This window comes from Gopherus flavomarginatus, chromosome 4, assembly GCF_025201925.1.
Source record: "Gopherus flavomarginatus isolate rGopFla2 chromosome 4, rGopFla2.mat.asm, whole genome shotgun sequence".
NCBI classification, from domain to species: Eukaryota; Metazoa; Chordata; order Testudines; family Testudinidae; genus Gopherus; species Gopherus flavomarginatus.
This window is the reverse complement of record NC_066620.1, coordinates 19,864,843-19,885,777: the sequence shown is the minus strand read 5'-3', so window position 1 is coordinate 19,885,777 and position 20,935 is coordinate 19,864,843. Positions and strand designations below refer to the sequence as shown.

The 20,935-nt window shown below is 43.9% G+C and overlaps 1 protein-coding gene across 1 annotated transcript in view; it reads left to right on the top strand.

Annotated features, from left to right (window-relative positions):
* Positions 1–39: 39 nt before the first annotated feature.
* PCSK2 (proprotein convertase subtilisin/kexin type 2) overlaps positions 40–20,935 on the top strand; it is a 194,883-nt gene continuing 173,987 nt past the window's right edge. Inside the window, exon 1 of the mRNA XM_050952128.1 lies at positions 40–359. Coding sequence (XP_050808085.1) covers positions 183–359 — 177 coding nt within the window. The 5' untranslated portion in view covers positions 40–182. The remainder of the gene's footprint in view (positions 360–20,935) is intronic.

The window sequence follows — 20,935 nt, the reverse complement described above, 5'->3', positions numbered from 1 at the left end:
CCCACCCGCGGCAGCTCACGAGCCGCCCAGCCGACTTCCCCCGCCTCGCCGCCTCCCAGCGCCAGCTGCCGAGGGAGCGCACACGCTGCTGTGCTGCATTCAGCAGCGCCTCCCCCCAAACCTCCACTCTCCTCGGCGGCGGGCTGGTGTATTTATTCTCTCCCTCTCACTAGGCAAGAGCCATGAAGGGAGGATGCCTTACCCCCTGGACGATCGCTGGGCTCCTCTGGCTGGGGCTCCTTTTGGCAGCCGCTGAGAGAGCCGTCTACACGAATCATTTTTTGGTGGAGTTGCACCGAGGGGGCGAGCCGGAAGCAAAGCAACTCGCGGCCGAATATGGCTTTAGTGGGGTCCGGAAGGTAAGACCCTCTCGCTGTTTAATTGCATTGACAATTAAGGCCGTGGCGTGGTGCATTGTTTTGATAACAGCCGCTGCTGCACGTTGATGAGATCTCTGCACGCATTTTATAACAGGGCAGGATACATCTGCAGACAGAACCCTGGTGGGTTGTGTGTGTCCCCCGCCCCCCCCCCCCCATGTTGTGTAATTAAAATGCCCTTCAGTTTGTACTAAGGTCATGTTGTGGGTCTCTGCACCTGAGAACTGGTAGTTTTCAGAAAGAGAGCAGGAAATCGTTTGTTTGAACACACCCCTCCGTCAGCCCAGCTAGCAAGTTAATGTAAAGGAATGAAAACAAATAAGAGCTGTTTTAAAATCGCTCCTTAATCCCTGTGGGGTAACATATTGAAATAGTGGATGTGCAAAGATCCACTACACGCTACTCATCCGCGGTGACACGATATGATTCAGATCAGGGCTTCTTGGACTAAACACTCGGCTTTTCCCCGCATGGTTAGTTTAGTACCTAGTAATTGCTGTGTAAACATCCTCCAATTTAACTCCCATCCTGAAATACTATGAAGCAATTTCTGGGACTGAACAAAAGAATACAGGGTGCACACCCATGCGCTTCCTTAAACCTACATACACTGATCACTAACTGAAATTGCTTAGAAACTGCACCGCTATAAAAGATTTAAAGGTAACTCACCGAAGGCGCTTACATAACTTACACGTGAGGACCGGTTCCCATTTGCTTTGACACTCAGAGCCAGGCTGACAGAGGCATCGATATTCATGGTTTTCCCTAAGAGCAATGTGAGATTTTAAGACAAGAGAATTGGATAAAAAGTAATGCAGGATCCTATACAGTTATTTGACCTGGAGAACTTGAAGTACCTTTTGACATTGTTTTGTTTCTGGGTTGCTGAGAAGTCAACCCAGGCAAACCCAAACTGGCAATCTCTCCAGATCAAATGTTAATTAAACCTAGATGTGGATCCCTTAATCCAGGTTATCTGAATAATAATAATTAATAGTATAATTAATAAATAGATTAAACTAGGGAACAGGTTTGATTAAATGCTCGAGGTCAGTACAACTGTAGCAGTCAGGGTAAGGATAAACTCCCAGAGGGCAGAGGAATTGTGTTAGCATTGCTGCTCTTTGGTGTTTTTGTTTTCCCAGTAGTTATGCAATAAGAGCCTGATCCAACTTCCATTGTACTGAATGGGAGTCTGGTCATTAACGTCAGGGAGCGGTGGATTGGGTCCTTCTGTTTAGATCAAAACCAATGTGTAGTTAGACTGCCTTCTCCAGAGCAACGAACTGCATCTGGGCTGTATTGTGGCAGCTCCACTGAGGTTTCATTAGAGAAATTAAGACAAAATAAATTACCACTTTGGCCTCATTCCAGCTCTGACTCTGATACTGTGCTGGTTGGTAAGACTGTAATCCTCATTCTGTTAGTAACAGGAATTCATTGCTGGTGCTTTTTGGAAGTGATGCTGTACCTGAGCGTCTGTATACTGCTGGGGTTTGTTGGATGTGACATTTTGGCCATCAGTCTCCCCTGTTCTTCCCAGCCTGCTCCTTCACCACCATGTCCTGGGACCTGTCACTGCTTGCGCTGACTAGTGAGGTTGTGGCTCCATGGCAGTGCTTATTTTCACCTTTGCTTTTTTAATGTATATATTCTTATGATCCAGGTGGGGAAAATTCAGAGGAGAAAGAGAGGGAGGTGGGGAAGGGCCACTCCCCAGCAGCCTGGAGGTGAGAGTCCTGATCCTGTCTGAAATCCACAGCTGGGGTTGTACAATTTCACACATCTCCTATGCATATTAAGAATTGTCCCAGGTGTATTAATTTTACATTAAGAACAAGCCTGGCTCCTATTCTTGTATCTTCTCACAACAGAGAGCCAAGACAATGTTCTCGGTCTCCTAAGGTGTCCAGCAGAGCACCTGCTTTCCATGTAATCTGTGCAGAGAGAGCTATCTTGCATGAACGTGCTGCTATTTAGGAGTAAAACCTTCCAGGTAAAAAGACAAAAGCAGTGCCAAGCCAGCAGACTAGCCCACAGCGATGTGTGTGCATGCCCAGGAATCACACTCATAAACTATTCTGCTGTGGTTCACACACTGCACTGAGAGACTTCTAGGTTACGTGATGTTATTCCAAACCAGCCTGTGCCTTCTTCCACCCCCTCCCTCCCTACTCTCTCTCTCTCTCTCTCTCCCTCTTTCCAGGCAGACGAAATATCAGTGCAGTTTTTAAAATGTGTTGCATTTAGCAAGGTCTGTAGCAGAGGATAATACAAAGGAGGCTGATTATTATCTTCACTTTGACGGCGGAATCCTCACTATGTCTGGCACAGAGTTTGATGGCTCTGATTCAGTGCTCTGATCTCTGCTTTCTTTTGGCTTGTGCCAGCTGCTCTGGTGCTTTTTCAGTATTTGTGAACTCTGGAGACTCTTATCTATCATGTCTTCACTGGTCTTATCTAGTGTCCTTTCAGCTCTTGATCCTGCAGAGGCAGCTTTAATAGGACTACTCAGTGCAAAAAGTTAAAAGAGGGCACATGTAGCGTATGTCTGTGCAGAATCAGGGCCTTCGGTTCTAAACTCTTCAGGATAGGTACCTACAACTATGGGCACCATCTGAATAATAAACATCGAAATATTTTAAATAGATCTTTTTATTGCAAAGTTTTAAATTGTATAATGAAACATACAGAAAATACCCAAAATATTAAACTGTAGACCAGATAGCACTGATCATAGTTACATTCTTCAACCACAAGGGTTGTGTTTGACAGTCTGAAAAATTATTCACTCAAGCCAAATTCTGCCCTCTGTACTCATGTTGAATAGCACCTCACTCTGCAAGTAATCGCATTTATTTCAAGGGTGTTTCTTGCAGAGGAGAGTAGGAGTAAAGCTGGCAGAGTATAGCCCTCATTTGATAATATGTCATACTTATTTGGTCTTATATCTGTCTCTTCACAGGCACAGAATATCATATATGTAAATATAGGATACATATGGGAGAATTATTACATAATTCAGACAATAATTTTTTAAATAATTTAAGCTATTTGTTTCATAGAAGACTTTTAAAAATATCTAATTCAATGTATGCAGGGTTCATTCATAACTGACAAATGAGATGATATAGCAGGTTGTTTAGCAGCAGATTTCCAGTAAAACATAACTGAGGAATTTGTAATGAGGGCTAATATTATACCTTCTAGCTGTTCTTTGACAGGCCAGACCCCTTTGGGTAGGTCTACAATGCAAAAAAAAAAAAAGGGGGGGGTTCTTACCTTTGGTTAGCTAACCCTAGTTAACTAATTCAGGCTGAACTGGCAGTGAAGATGCAGCAACTTGGCTCTTAACTCTAGTCAGAAACTCAAGTTCAATCTTTCCCTCCCCTGTGGGCTTTAACTCCAGCTCCAAATCTGAGTTAGTTATAGTCCATATTTGGGCACCTAAATAAGTGGCTTGATTTTTTTTCTAATGTCTAGTGCCCAAGGACTTCAGTGGGAGATGCTGGGTGCTCAGCCCGCTGGAAAATCAGGTGCCTAAATATAGATCTTGTATTCTGGCATTAGGCACGGATTCTTGAAAATCTTAACTTGAATTTATCTTATTTCAAATAATCCTAAACTCCCTTCTTTGCTTTAATTACATTTTAATGATGTACTTTGATTTGTAAGGTTGAGAGCTTTCCAATTTATCTGCACCTTCCTAAACCAACTCTAAATATCCTCATAAAATGGTCACTCTTATAAGCCACATTCTTTTCTTCACGTTCCCACTCCTTCCAACCCTAAGCATTCAAAAATCGTGAAATTTTTAAAAAAATGTTCGGAGGACTCTTTATTTGCTTTTGAACCCTAGAAGCACTCTTGCATCATGTTTTCATGCTTTTGTCCATAACCCTGAGGGCTAGAAAATGAAAGCTGTGCATCCAGTAACCGGGGCTTGAAGAATTATAGCAAATATTGTTAGACTCATGAAAAAATTGTAATACTTGGCAACTCTGCATTACTATACTTTGCACAGAAAAGTCTGTTAAATTATATCATACCTCCGACTAGTCCATTACACAATCAATAAATTGTAATTGGGGGGAAAAAATATTACCTAATCTCTACCCAGGATTGTTCTATATTTTACATTTCCTACTGTTCGTATTCTCTATTCAAGAAAATTAAACTTTGGTTTATTACATGAAGCAATATTCACAAAATGTAAGTGTCTCCACAATAGAGCTTTTCTCAGTACAGATTACAGAAACAAATGTTTAAATTCTGCTTCTTGATTTTGGCATCCTCGTTCCCAGTTCTTCGCTCTTCTCTCATGAGGCAGTTGCAGATGGCAGTCACAAAGGTCACCTAATCATAACAGATTTTTGTGCAGGTTTTTAAGTAAGATCAACTTCCCTTCACATTTTGTTTTCATTAGCTACATATCTCCTAGTCATGACAAAATGCTACCATGTCTAAATACTCCACCTTTGCTCATCTTGCAGAGGTGAAATGCTTTGACCAATCAATGGTCAGTGTCCTAAAAATTTCAAAACATTTTGTGTTTGCTGTTTCCAAACTATGGGCCAAATCCTGCATTTGCTGAAAATATGTAGAAGAGCTGTGCCGATGCAGAAAGCAAAGATACATACCTGAGCAGGCAGTGGCTTTTCTCCCCATTTTGCTTAACACCAGCTGGCCTAGCTGCATGTCTTTATTTATTCCAACAAGTTCTGCACACAGTTTGGGGATTTGCTCTGAGTGCAAAGGTTCAAAAAAGAGCCAGGTAAGTTCAGGGAGGGTAGATCCATCAATGGCTATTTGCCAGGATGGGCAGGGATGGTGTCCCTAGCCTCTGTTTGCCAGAAGCTGGGAATGAGCGACAGGCGATGGATCACTTGATGATTACCTGTTCTGTTCGTTCCCTCTGAAGCATCTGGCATTGGCCACTGTCAGAAGACAGGATACTGGGCTAGATGGACCTGTGGTCTAACCCATGATAGTTGTTCTTATGTTCTTATATTCAAGCAACCCTGTCGATGACTACACTGCACCACTTATGGTACATCCCGTTTTCCCTCTTTTGAGCTGCGCCACAAACTTCGGGAGTACAGAGCATTGGTCAGGAGTTTCTATGGTGCAGAAATATAGATGAGTGGCAGACTGCCAGATCTGCAGCTGTGGAAGCTCTACAACAGACAAAATACCCTCCACTCCCTCTTCCAAAGCGGTCAGGCTCCTTCTTCCTTCTCATTGGTCCTGTTTTGTGTTTTTTCTATGAATAAAACCATAATCCAAGGATTGTTCAGATACTTTTGTGTATTCAGGCCCTGAATTGTTTTTAGGTCTGCTCCCACTTCACACCGAATGCTAAAAAGATAGTTATCACAGTGGTCAGATCTGGATCAGCCCCTAAATCTTGAAAGAGGCTTTTTTGGGGATACATGCATAGATTATAATGCCAGAAAGGACTCATAGACTCTAGGACTGGAAGGTACCTCGAGAGGTCATCGAGTCCAGTCCCCTGCCCTCATGGCAGGACCAAATACCGTCTAGACCATCCCTAACAGACATTTATCTAACCTACTCTTAAATATCTCCAGAGATGGAGATTCCACAACTTCCCTAGGCAATCTATTCCAGTGTTTAACTACCCTGACAGTTAGGAACTTTTTCCTAATGTCCAGCCTAAATCTCCCTTGCTGCAGTTTAAGCCCATTGCTTCTTGTTCTATCATTGGAGGCTAAGGTGAACAAGTTTTCTCCCTCCTCCTGATGACACCCTTTTAGATACCTGAAAACTGCTATCATGTCCCCTCTCAGTCTTCTCTTTTCCAAACTAAACAAACCCAATTCCTTCAGCCTTCCTTCATAGGTCATGTTCTCAAGACCTTTAATCATTCTTGTTGCTCTTCTCTGGACCCTCTCCAATTTCTCCACAGCTTTCTTGAAATGCGGTGCCCAGAACTGGACGCAATACTCCAGCTGAGGCCTAACCAGCGCAGAGTAAAGTGGAAGAATGACTTCTCGTGTCTTGTTTACAACACACCTGTTAATGCATCCCAGAATCATGTTTGCTTTTTTTGCAACAGTATCACACTGTTGACTCATATTAAGCTTGTGGTCCACTATGACCCCTAGATCTCTTTCTGCCATACTCCTTCCTAGACAGTCTCTTCCCATTCTGTATGTGTGAAACTGATTGTTCTTTCCTAAGTGGAGCACTTTGCATTTATCATTTAGACCATTGAGCTCATCTAGTCTGACTTCCTGTACAGCACAGGCCATAGGTCTTCTATTAACTCCTGTTTAAACTAGCACATATCTGTTAGTAAAAACATCCAGGCTTGATTTAAAAATTGCCAGTGCTGGATAATCCACCACAACGCTTTTAAAATTGTGCCAATGGCTAATTACCTCCATTATTTAAAATGTGCCTTATTTCTACATTTAAGGTTCAGTGCTGCATTTTTGTGCACTGAAAACAGTCAGGGATTGAAATGGGGAATTTTGCGTGAGTAAGGAATGCAGGATTTGGCTCTTGAGACTTTCTTATCGATTTTACTCAAATGTTCAGCGGCCTGTTTGGAGGTCAGTGTTCAGCCAGACTTTTACCTGAGCCTCTGTGCATGTACCTTTCCAATTTTTTGTGCACATACCTGTGTCTGTACTTTGCGGGTAGGCCCACCAGTGCAGAGATTGCACACATTTCTAACCCTGATTTTGCATAGGCAAAGTACAGATGTTAGAATGTTTACTATCATGGGAGCAGGTCTTTGTCTCTGTAAAGTGCAGGTGAAAATATATTCAGATGCAAAAGGGGAGACCAATCTTTGGGAATTTAGGCCTTTGTGTGTGCACCATAGATATGTATTGTTTTAAAATATAGGATCTGTTTCTGCCAGGGGCAGCTCTAGCTTTTTTGCTGCCCCAAGCATGGCAGGCAGGCAACCTTCAGTAGCTTGCCTGCGGGAGGTCCGCTGGTCCCGCGACTTCGGTGTACCCGCTGCCAAATTGCCGCCGAATCCGCGGGACCGGGGACCTCCCACAGGCAAGCCGCCAAAGGCTGCCTGACTGCCGCCCTCGCAGGGACTGTCAGGGCGCCCCCTGCGGCTTGCTGCCCCAGACAAGTGCCTGGAGTGCTGGTACCTGGAGCTGCTGCTGTTTTCTGCTCCCATTGAAATCAGTGAGCTGAAGATCAGGCCTCAGACTAAAGCATACCCTGATAGGAGTTCAATAATCCATTTTATGTCATCCTAGAAGATTCAGTCACACAAATATTCCTTCATTATGAAAATAGGAAAACCTCTCATTAAAACTATAAAGACATGATCAGCCAAAGGTACACTTTGATACTTAAATTTCATGAGGAACCCAAGGCTTTAATTTCACTGATCAGAATTTAATAATACAAATTGCATTAAAAGGTATGAAAAAGTAAATGTCCTACGTATTGTCTGAGCAGCAAGAGTTTGGTGGTTCTTATGTGTCCAGAAGGGAATGATGCATACTCACGCTTCTTGGTGTCTGAACTGATGTGCTCAGAAGATAGGAAGCAATTAGCTGGTAGGAAATGTGTGATCTGGCTGCTGGAATTGCACACTTCTGGGTTCTGATGAACTGTTCCCCATTTTAGAAAAAACTGGGAAGAAAGTAACTGAGAGGAGAGACACAGCGGGCTAGATTTTGAGGGATCCTTCCAGTTAGAGAAATACATTTCTTAGTACCTGGCATCCAATCACTGAATGGGGCCAAGATATAGAGCATAGAGGGCTTTTCTGATCTCATTTACACCAGTGAGTTATTCTGTTGATGTTAGTGGAGTTAGTCCAGAATGGCACAGGGGTAGCTGGGAAAAGCACTTGGCCCATAATGTCTGGACACTTTTTTTTTTTTTTTTGCATTCTCCCATGGATTCAGCTATAGCACTAGTAGGAAACACTTTAAACTGCTATTCAGGCACAAATAAAAACAAACCAGTTATTGTATGTATATGCACAAACACACAGAGCAAAAAAAAAGAAGGAAGAATTTGCGACACAGCATAAAGAACATCTATGAAACAACTTCTCATTTGCTATAGACCTGAATAATGCAGCATCCATTGATAGTGAACGCTGTAGTTAAGGTTGAAATAATTATCTCCTCAGCTGTAGTTTTCAATTTTGCTTAAGAGCATAGAATGTAAAATGAGGAGTTCATACTTCCCTATTGCTGTTCCCCTCTGTAATTGCATCTCTTATTGTTTAGAAATGAGTGATTTCTGTTTTCTAGCAAAATACACACATTCAAAGGTTGCTTCTAGAAATAACTCCATCAGAGTTTGTTATTGTTTGTGTGCTGCAGATTTGTAATCATGTAGATGTTCTAATGATGCAAAACTCTGGCTGCTTATATAGCTGCACGAATTTGTGATGTTGTTTACTGCACATCACCCGAACTCTCGGTAATGTTACATTTATAGCAACTCTTTCAATATACTGACAAAATTGATTATAGGGCAAAGACCCAGCAAAGACACGATGGATCTTTTTTCTTTTTCACTTTTCTTTTAAATGATACAGGGCAGAACTGGGAATATACACCTACTTATTTTTACTTCAAAATTGTGTTCAGTTTTCACAGTGTCAGAGAAAAAATCTTCAAGAGAAGAAATATAAACATGTAAATAACTCTTCCAGTAAACGGAGGATTTAAAAACAATGGGTCAGACCCCCAACTGGCATATATTGGTCTAGCTCTATTTACATTAGGTGAAGAGCAGGCCCAATGAATGTTGCCTAAGCCATGCTAGAGTTTGCTATGTAACCATAGAGCCTTCCCCAAGAACACGGTCAGCCCAGCTAACTGGGCAGCGCCCTGGGGAATTCTGTGGAGATGAGGAATCTACACCCACAGGCAAAGCTGCTTAGTGTTCACCACTACTGATCTGAGGCTACATTAGCTCTGTCAGCTCGTGTACTTGGAATTTGGGAGCCACGATCAGCTGGACCTGTGGACGGGGCAGGTAAACACACCAGCCCGGCCCACCAGGGGCTTTCCCTACACAAGCAGCGACCCCTGTTTGAGAATCCCTGAAATAGAGCCTTTGATTACTAGGTCATAGGTTCAAATCCAGTATAATTCAATAGTGATAGGTGTAAACTGACAGTCCAGATCCTAAGGATAAGTGACTCTATCACAGGACCAACAGCATGTTTGACATGAATTTGTTGGCAGACTCAACTGAGAGGCTGTGACACTTTGGGGTTCAACCCAGACCAGTAAGGGGTTGTTACTGCCTACCCTGACAATAGATAGCTACCTTCCCTCCTGTCTGGGAAAACACCTTTTTCTCCCATCAGTCCCAGAGTTTGAAGCATAATATCAGTGAGTATCCATAATGCCCTTACATTTCACAATGATCTTAATCACCCTTGTGCCAAAGGCTTTCAGAAAAGACCTTACTTGATACACTTTTATAGTGCAGTAACATTACAATCAGTTGATTCAATTGCTTATTTTTGGAGTTCAGACCCTGTCTTCTTTCTCTTGGGTGTCTTGACTCCAAGTGTCAGAGGCCAAGGACTGAAAGGACTTGGACACTGACCTACCGTCCCAGTGCTAGACTCGAGCCTTCCAAACCAGGACTGAGGCCCGTTAGCTGGCATTGTGGAGATGCTTGAATTTCTGGTGCACCTCAGAGATATCCAGAGCTGCCAATCTGCCACCTTTCAGGAGAATCAACTTCCTTTTAAGTGTAGGAGATAACCTGGTGTCCTGTACAGTTTTTTTTCTCATTCAAACAAGTTGTAAGGTATAAGGCCTTGCCTATACATAAAACATTTGCTGCTTTAACTATGCTAGCATTGTTTAAATGGCAAAAAACGAAAATAAAACCAAAAAACCCTAGTGTTTGTTGCTATATCAGTGTAATAAAAGTACTTATTCTGGTACAGTAAAATGAAATAAGCTACTGTGGTGTAAAGCACCTTTTACTTGTATAACTGTGTCTGCACTAAGGCTTTTACCAGCTTAACTATCTAAGTGAAAAATCACTGACATATGCTTTACAGATCTGTCGCATCTTACGCGCATTTAACATGTGCGATTTCAGCTTTACGTGGTCGGGAAAAACAAAAAAAACAGACAAAAAAAAAGAAAAATAACAAATTTAATACTGTACCTGTAGTGTAGGTGATTCTGCCTGCCACTCAACTCAATGTAATTTTGACTATATGCGGTTTTCGCTTTACTTGCTAACCATAGATGGAACTCCCGCGTAAGATGAGACTCGCCTGTGCTGACATAGTTATACCAGAAAACTTTTTAAGCATAGACCAGGTATAGGTCTACACTTTTACAGGTGCCTATAGTGAAAGCTTTTTCTGCTTAAGCATTTACAGGATTATTCTAAAAATCCCTAACCATTGCAGCTCACATTTCAAATAATTGCAATGAAGTACTTGCAAAGTAGTTGCTGCATTATATCTGGAAATTTCTTTGGTGGATTGTTTCAAGTAAAAAATCCTGAGAAACTTGTCATCTGATCAAAGACAATTTCACTAACCCCTAAATCAGCTAAATTAATCAAATGATTGGGTATGATTCAGTCAGCTGTAATTAAAAGTGTTATACATCAGAAACCCATTTGTGAAGTTTCTATTTGTAAAATAATATCTTGGTAATTGCTGAAAGAATCTCAAATGCAAAAATGCTGTGCAATATGTTATCGATATAATTGATCTTTTTCCAGCACTTTCCTCCTAGTCATTTCTAAAGGATATTATAAATTGTGTCAGATCCCCAGAGGACTTGGGTATGCAATGATTTTATGAAGGGTGTAATGACCTGGCTAAGGGATATGTATATCTCTCCCTCTACTGGCAGGAATAAGAATGCTCAAATGTTAGTCGCTAAGGTGCCACAAGTACTCCTGTTCTTTTTGTGAATACAGACTAACATGGCTGCTACTCCGAAACCCCTCAACTGTTTGCCAGTCTCTCTACACAGGATTTTCAAAAGTTTCTAAGGAAGTTTGGAGTTCAGCTCTTCATGTAAATCAGTGGATGCTGGGTATTTACTCACTTGGCTGCTTTTGAAAAATCCCATTCTATAGTGCTAAAATTGTAGCTCAGCTGGTGAGGGTTTGTGCTTTGGATTAGGAGGATCTGAATTCTATCCCGGTTGTTGCAAGAAGTTCTACATGGCTGTCATGTGCAATTTAGCAGCAAGCATGAAATCTTTGTTGACCACAGATTTGTTACATTATTATGAAGCTGGCCCCACCCACTTGAACTCTTCAGTCAGTATTGGAGGCTTAGTAATAATTGAATAAGGAAACTGGGTCCTGGCCCATTATTCTCATGTTTCATTTATTTATCCATTTGTATTTTGTATGCCTACAGTAGGTGGGGATATTTTTCATTTTTACACCCAAAACATGAATAACTAGGACACAAAGAGATTTGTCATGTATTATCAACCTTCCCCGGTAAAATTTCCATGTACATGTTATGCTCTTAACTTACTTCATTGCCCACTTAAAACAAATGAAAATAATGACCTAACTGCCCATAGATAACCTGTTTTCAGGCAGCCAATAAGTATTCAAGCTACCCACGACTGTGCTAGAGCATTTGGGGGGAGGGATAGCTTAGTGGTTTGAGCATTGGCCTGTTAAACCCAGGGTTGTGAGTTCAGTCCTTGAGGGGGCCATTTGGGGATTGGTTCTGCTTTGAGCAGGGGGTTGGACTAGATGATCTCTTGAGGTCCCTTCCAACCCTAATAATCTATGATTTACTCACCAGTTCAGTACAAGAAGGTAACTATGCAAGACCACACTCTATTATAGCCAAAATTATATAACCCTGATTTAAAAACCTGAAACAAAATAACATTTAAAGTTGTAAAAAATAAAAATTCTTGATGAAAAAAGAGAGAGAGAGAGAAATGGACAATATTATTTGGCGTTGTTTGGGTATTAAGCTAGAGCCAGATGGTAGAGTCTCCAATTCTTCGAGGTGCCTAAGAAAAAAGAGCATGTATTATGAAGCCTACTCTACATTTGCATCCTCTAGCCATTCTCTTATCTTCTCAGACAATCTTTGTGGAAGTACATGTGTGAAATTAATGAGTCTTTTCACAATTATGATTCCTAGACCATGAGCTCTCTGGGGCAGAGACTGCCTTTGTTTTACTTGTTTATACAATGCCTAGAATGATAGAAATCCCTGACTAGGACTTCTACACATAACTGCAACATAAGTAATTAATCATACATTTCTGTACTATGCACATATCATACTTTCCTTCATCACTGAATGTTTAGTTATGGGCTTGAGTCAACCCGCATTCAATCTGAACCTCTAAATTTGGGTTGGAGGTATTCAGAATCATAACCTAGGTCTAAACTCAGTTTTGTCAAGGCCTCTGTCATTAAAACGGGTAGATCCAAAACCCCAGATCTAAACAGGCCTGAAATTTTGGGCGTTTGAGATCCGGATCCACATTTTTGCATTGTGAGCCAATCTCAAAAATCCCACAAACAGCTGTTTTCTTTCTCTCAGACACATATGCAGTCAAACTCTTTCATACTGTTCCAAAACACAGTCTGTCTGCCTGTCTTTCCTGAATCCCAAAGTGCATGGTACCCCAGTAGAGTTTTCCAGGCTCTAAAGGCTGAAACATGCTGAGTAGCTAATTAAAAGCCTACATTTGCCTCACTTAACTGATGTAATTTAAGAAAGATAACGTATCAGTACATACTATATTAACCTCAATTTATGATGGCAATAAACTGCTGACATTTATTAATTGGTATTAACAACCAATAAAGTCTTATTCTGCAGCTGCCTCAAAAATCAGTAGGCAAGGCTCTTGATGGTGGGGTGCCATTTTCCCCCCTTTAACCTCCAGCAACAGTGAGTTTAGTTCATCTTCATTGTTTCTTTCAAGAACGAGCTCTTAAATCTACTGTGATTCCTGACAGAGGGTTAGATGCTCTGTTATACTGGTGCAAATCTGGAGTAACTCCCTTGGCTTCTAATGAATTACTTCAGACTCATGCCGGTGTAAATGAGAGCAGAATTTGGCCATAATGTGACAATGCTAAAGAATCTCAGTAAATCGTTTTCTTCTAACACTAAACAAAGAACTTTACTAGAATGAAGAAAACAGCCTTATCTCTGAAGCCACCTCTGTATGAATTCTGGGGTAAATACGGTCCCAGCTTTCACCAGATCTAGTCTCTTTATTGTTCAAACAACCAGGTCACTTGCATCGACAAAGAAAGGGAGGAAAGGTCATCTAGTCAAATGATCCTTTGCTGGGAGAGGGCTGTTGTTTTTGGTGATCCCATTCCTGCTTAGACAGGAATATATCATGTACTCCTAAATTCCGAGAAGATAAATAGCTAGGAGAATTGCTTAAATTTGGTAACATGGCTTTTCCTTTAGGCAGATGTGGCTGTTATGATGAGGAAATTGATGTCATGTATTATTTAAATTTTAAAAAATATTTATGAATATCTATTGCCAGACAAGCACCTGAATATATGAATATAATGATTATGCTTTGCACTTAATATTTTCAAAGCACTTGTACAAACATTTGTGAATCCTAACAGGTGACGTAGGTAAATAAGTATAATTACCTCCATATTACAGGCAAGACAACTGAAATGTAACGAGGTGAATGATTTGATTTGTAGAGGCTCTAAGCACCTGCAACTCTCATTAAAGGGATTGCTTGGCACATCTGAAAATTAGGCCATTATGTACCATAGCCAAGTTGCCAGTGAGTATCAGAGCCATGATTAGAAACTCAGGTGCTACAGCACAGGCTCCGTCCAGCAGAGAGAACGCTGCCTCTCTCAAGCAATGATTCGTTATAATGGTGCAGCAGCACTGCTATAGCTATAGGTTGGGTCTTGACTTCTGTTTAAAGGCTGACCTTGCTAAATTCTGAAAAAAATGACATGCTTAGTCAAATTCCTTGAATCTTAGTGTGCCTCAGAAGGGTGCAGGGCAGGGTTAGTGACCCGTATGGGGGATCATTTGAGCCAGTGGTTGAGGTGATATAAGCCAGGAAAAATAGCCATTTTTCAAAAAATACTTTATTTTGGCACAGCGCTAGAGATCAAACTCTTAATGTAACACAGGCGAAGAAAGTCTCAGTCTGCTGAATTTTATCCAAGGCAGTCCATGATACACACTAAATCAGTGAACGTGATATATCTTGACTTTAGCAAAGCCTTTGATACAGTCTCCCACAGTGTTCTTGCCAGGAAGTTAAAAAGTATGGATTGGATGAATGGACTAGAAGGTGGATAGAAAGTTGGCTAGATTGTTGGGCTCAACAGGTAGTGATCAATGACTCAATGTCTAGCTGGCAGACCGGAGAATCAAGCGGAGTGACCCAGGGGTCGGTCCTGGGGCTGGTTTTGTTCAATATCTTCATTAATGATCTGGAGGATGGCGTGGATTGCACCCTCAGCAAGTTTGTAGATGACACTAAGCTGGGGGAAGAGTTAGATATGCTGGAGGGTAGGGATAGGGTCCAGAGTGACCTAGACAAATTGGAGGATTGAGCCAAAAGAAATCTGATGAGATTCAACAAGGACAAGTGCAGAGTCCTGCACTTAGGACAGAAGAATCCCATGCACTGCTACAGGCTGCGGACCGACTGGCTAAGCAGCAGTTCTGCAGAAAAAGATCTAGGGATTACAGTGGATGAGAAGCTGGATATGAGTCAGCAGTGTGCCCTTGTTGCCAAGAAGGCTAATGGCATATTGGGCTGCATTAGTAGGAGCATTGCCAGGAGATCGAGGGAAGTGATTATGACCCTCTATTCGGCACTGGTGAGGCCACATCTGGAGTATTGTGTCCAGTTTTGGTCCCTCCACTGCAGAAGGGATGTGGAAAAATTGGAGAGAGTCCAGTGAAGGCAACAAAAAAGATTAGCGGGCTGGGGCACATGACTTACAAGGAGAGGCTGAGGGAACTGGGCTTGTTTAGCCTGCAGAAGAGAAGAGTGAGGGGGGATTTGATAGCAGCCTTCAACTACCTGAAGTCGGGTTTAAAGAGGATAGCGCTTGACTGTTCTCAGTGGTGGCAGGTGACAGAACAAGGAGCAATGGTCTCAAGTTGCAGTGGGGGAGGTCTGGTTGGATATTAGGAAACACTATTTCACTAGGAGGGTGGTGAAGCACTGGAATGGGTTACCTAGGGGAGTGGTGGAATCTCCATCCTTAAAGGTTTTTAAGGTCTGGCTTGACAGAGCCCTGGCGAGGATGATTTAGTTGATGCAAGTCCTGCTTTGAGCAGGGGATTGAACAAGATGACCTCCTGAGGTCTCTTTCAACTCTAATCTTCTAAGATTCTGTGAAATCTTTGTGGGACCCAAACGGAGAAGGTTTATAAGAAAATGTAATTTTTTTTTTCACGATGTGCCCTCCAATACAGAAAAACAGGTGGAGTTTTATATGCTTCTGTAAGTGCTCTAAAATCAGAGCAGTTACCTGGATTGCTTTGTATGTGGGCATGGGGTAATGTTAGGGTCCAAATATTGGGTCATTTTCATGGAGAGGTTCCTGAGTTACAGTCGTGTCTGTCTCTCTCTCCTCCCCCCCAGTTAAACCATTTCCTTCAGTTGTCTTGTAGTGTTAAACTGGGAGGTACTAATGACTAGATGAATCACAGACCTCTTTGAGACTGATGGCTGTGAACTGTCCCTTCAATTAACATAACTAAGGATAAATTAATCACAATCCTCCCACCTAAGATAAAAGTAGTTTTATTCTGGGGGTAATGCAATCAAAGTATCTGGAGGAAAAACAGGCATGTGAATACTTCCTGGCAGGGCTGATGCAACCACTAGGCAAACTAGGCGGCCGCGTAGTGTTCCAAGATTTGAGGGTGACAAAAAGTGGTGCCCAAAATGTCTGGGATGTTCACCTGGTGCCGGCTAAACATGTAACCCTCTTCTCGCCACTGTGCGAGGGAGCGCTGCGGCTTTGATCAGCTCCGGCCAGCCGGGAAGTGATTTCATTCCTCCTCCGGCCACCGGGGCCGCTGCGCTGCTCCTTGCTGCTCTGGCCTTTCCCCAGGGCCCCCGCCCCTGCTCAGCCCCACCCCGCCCCCCTCCCCTGAGCTCTGCAGCAGGGATGGGGCTGCCCTCACTGGCGGGAGGAAGTGCAGAGACCTGGCCCCAGCTGCGCCGCTGGTGAGTGCTGGGGGGTGGTTCCCCCCTGCCCTCCAAGCCAGCGCCGCACCCCCACAGAAGCCTGGCGCCCCCTGCTTCCATGGAGGTCTGGGGTTCCCCCAACACCCCCCCAGGAGGCCTGGGGCACTACACACCCCCATGGGGGGGGCTGCATAGGGCCCCAGAATATCTAGGGGGGGCCCTGGTACTCACCACCCTGCCCGCAGCCAGCCCCTGCTGCATCACCTGCCCTGCCCGAAGCCTGCCCTACGCCCCCTGTCTCCAGCCAAACCCTGTCACACCCCCCTCCTCGAAGCCAGACAGCCCGGCCCACATCCTCTGCCCTCAGCCAGCCCCACACCCCCCTGTCTCCAGCCAGCCCCTGCCATACCCCCCCGCCCGAAGCCAGCTAGCCCCATGCCCCCATCTCCAGCCAGCCCCTGCCACACCCCTACGCCTGAAGCCAGCTCTACGCCCTGTCTCCAGCCAGCCCCTGCCGCACCCCCCTACCCAAAGCGAGCCAGCCCCACACCATGTCAGTTTATTCATTTATTTTCATTAAATATGTAGACTAAATAATGAAATTAATAAATTTTCAAGTCAAATGTGTATTAATTCTAATGAACAATGCCAAATTATGCAGTATTCATTTTTGAAAGTTTATAAAGTTGGGGTGGGGGCGCAAGGTGGAAGTTTTGCCTAGGGTGCAAAATATCCTTGTACCGGCCCTGCTTCCTGGAGGGGAAGGGTCTTGGAGGGGAGCAGTGGAGGAATAGGGGAAGAAAGGTTTAGGACTCCCATGGGGGAGGGGAGATATAGGGAGTGGATAAATGTGATAGGGAGAGAGGCTGGGGGATCAGGTGAGAGGCATGTGGCACCCCACAATTCTGCCAGTGCACCTCAACCCCCTTGCACCCCAACCTTCCTGCACCCCGCAGCTCTGCCTGTGCACCCCAACCCATGAACACATCTTGTGCACATTTACACTGTGAACTCCTTGGAGTACAGATTGTCTTGGTTGTTACTAAAATGGTGCAGCAGTGCCACTATAGATAAGGTTGCATCATGACTTCTGTTTACAGGTCAACCTTTCCAAGTCCTCTAAAATCAACATGCTTGGTCAGAATCCTTTGAAATTTGGTGTGCCTCAGAAGCGGGGGCAGGATAGCCACATTTGGGATTGTTTGAGCTTGGTTGTAGAGATATAAGCCCCTCTCCCCATTAGCCATTTTACAAAATGTTTGTAGGTGAGGTTTTATTTGCACAGAGCTAGAGATCAAACTATGATGTGGGTCCAGATGGCTCAGTTGGTCAAATTTTACCCAGGTTAGTGCCTGGCACCCGCTTGAGTCTTTGCAGGACTCAACTTCTGAATGGCATTTAAAAACAGAATCGCTTCTTCCCTTGTGCGGATGTACAGCCTGGAAGAATAGCAGTGCACATGCACCAACAAACACAGTGAGAGATTATGCCATATTCTATCAAAGAAACCTGAGGAACCACCTGATCAGCATCCTATACAGCAAACAGGAAAACATCAAAAAAGAGCTCTCCAATCTTGAGACTCTCATTAATAACCAAACTTCCATACAAATGGACTTCACTAAAATAAGACAGGAGATCTACATTACTCGCTTCACCTCTCTACAAAGGAAAAAGGACTGTAAGCTGTCTAAACTCCTACCTGCCACATGGGGCCACAACCGTGGTACCCCCAGCCCACCCAGCAATATCGTCAATCTATCCAACTACACACTCAGCCCAGAAGAAAAGTCTGTCCTATCTCGGGGACTCTCTTTCTGCCCTGCCACCCCCACCAGCATGATACAGTTCTGCGGTGATCTGGAAGCCTATTTTCGCCGTCTCTGACTCAAAGAATACTTTCAGGACAACACTGATCAGCGCACTGACACACAGGTACCCTCCCACCAACAGCACAAGAAGAAGAACTCCACATGGACTCCTCCTGAGGGTCGAAATGACAGTCTGGACCTCTACATTGAATGCTTCCGCCGACGTGCGCAGGCAGAAATTGTGGAAAAACAACATCGCTTGCCTCATAACCTAAGTCGTGCAGAACGCAATGCCATCCACAGCCTCAGAAACCACCCTGACATTATCATCAAAGAGACTGATAAAGGAGGTGCTGTTGTCATCATGAACAGGTCTGACTACCAAAAGGAGGCCACCAGACAACTCTCCAATACCAAATTCTACAGGCCACTTCCCTCAGATCCTACTGAGGAATACACTAAGAAACTGCACCATCTACTCAGGACACTCCCTACACTAACACCGGAACAAATCAACATACCCTCAGAGTCCCGACCAGGGTTATTCTATCTACTACACAAGATCCACAAACCTGGAAATCCTGGACTCCCTATCATCTCGGGCATTGGCACTCTCACTGAAGGACTGTCTGGATATGTGGACTCTCTACTCAGACCCTATGCCACCAGCACTCCCAGCTATCTCCGTGACACCACTGATTTCCTGAGGAAACTACAATGCGTTGGTGACCTTCCAGAAAACACTATCCTAGCCACCATGGATGTAGAGGCTCTCTGCACAAACAACCCACACACAGATGGAATACAAGCGGTCAGGAACAGTATCCCTGATGATGCCACAGCACAACTGGCTGCTGAGCTCTGTGCCTTTATCCTCACACACAACTCTTTCAAATTTGATGACAATATATATCTCCAGATCAGTGGCACCGCTATGGGCACCCGCATGGCCCCACAATATGCCAATATTTTTAGGGCCGACCTGGAACAATGCTTCCTCAGCTCTCATCCACTCACGCCCCTTCTCTGCCTATGCTACATTGAAGACATCTTCATCATCTAGACCCATGGGAAGGAGACTCTGGAAAAATTCCACCACAATTTCAACAGCTTCCACCCCACCATCAACCTCAGCCTGGACCAATCTACATGGAAGGTCCGCTTCCTAGACACCACGGTGCAAATAAGTGATGGTCACATTAACACAACCCTATACCGAAAACCTACTGACCGCTATACCTACCTTCATGCCTCCAGCTTCCATCCCGGGCACATCACACGATCCATTGTCTACAGCCAAGCAGTGAGGTACAACCGCATCTGCTCTAACCCCTCAGACAGAGACCAGCACCTACAAAATCTCCACCAAGCATTCTCAAAACTACAATACCCGCACGAGGAATTAAGGAAACAGATCAACAGAGCCAGACGTGTACCCAGAAGCTTCCTACTACAAGACAAACCCAAGAAAGAAACCAACAGGACTCCACTGGCCATCACATACAGTCCCCAGCTAAAACCCCTCCAACGCATCATCAGGGATCTACAACCCATCCTGGACAATGATCCCACACTTTCACAGGCCTTGGATGGCAGGCCAGTCCTCGCCCACAGACAACCTGCCAACCTGAAACATATTCTCACCAGTAACTGCACACCGCACCATAGTAACTCTAGCTCAGGAACCAATCCATGCAACAAACCTCGATGCCAACTCTGCCCACATATCTACACCAGCGACACCATCACCGGTTCATTCACCTGCACCAATGTAATATACGCCATCATATGCCAGCAATGCCCCTCTGCTATGTACATCGGCCGAACTGGACAGTCTCTATGGAAAAGGATAAATGGACACAAATCAGATATTAGGAATGGCAATATACAAAAACCTGTAGGAGAACACTTCAACCTCCCTGGCCACACTATAGCAGACCTTAAGGTGGCCATCCTGCAGCAAAAAGCTTCAGGACTTCAAGACCAGACTTCAAAGAGAAACTGCTAGCTTCAGTTCATCTGCAAATTTGACACCATGAGCTCAGGATTAAACAAAGACTGTGAATGGCTTGTCAATTACAGAACCAGTTTCTCCTCCCTTGGTTTTCACACCTCAGCTGCTAGAACAGGGCCTCATCCTCCATGATTGAACTAACCTCATTATCTCTAGCTTGCTTGCATTCCTGCCCCTGGAAATTTCCACTACATGCATCTGACGAAGTGGGTATTCACCCACGAAAGCTCATGCTCCAAAACGTCTGTTAGTCTGTAAGGTGCCACAGGATTCTTTGCTCCAAAACGTCTGTTAGTCTGTAAGGTGCCACAGGATTCTTTGCTGCTTCAACAAAGGAAAAAAAACTCCAAAACTATGAGAAGGTTTCTGTGCCGTCACTTCTGTTTGTCCGGGATAGTTTGAGGCAAAATGCTGATGCCATTCCTCATCAGTGAATGCCTTGCCAGTGGTGTTTCCATCTATGCAATAAAGTTTTAATGACTCCTGTTGTCTGTTGTAGTGTAACATGTTTATTTTATGGGGGCATTTACTGTGAGCACAGCAGAATAGTCAGGAGCTGGTCTAGCAGCATTTTTG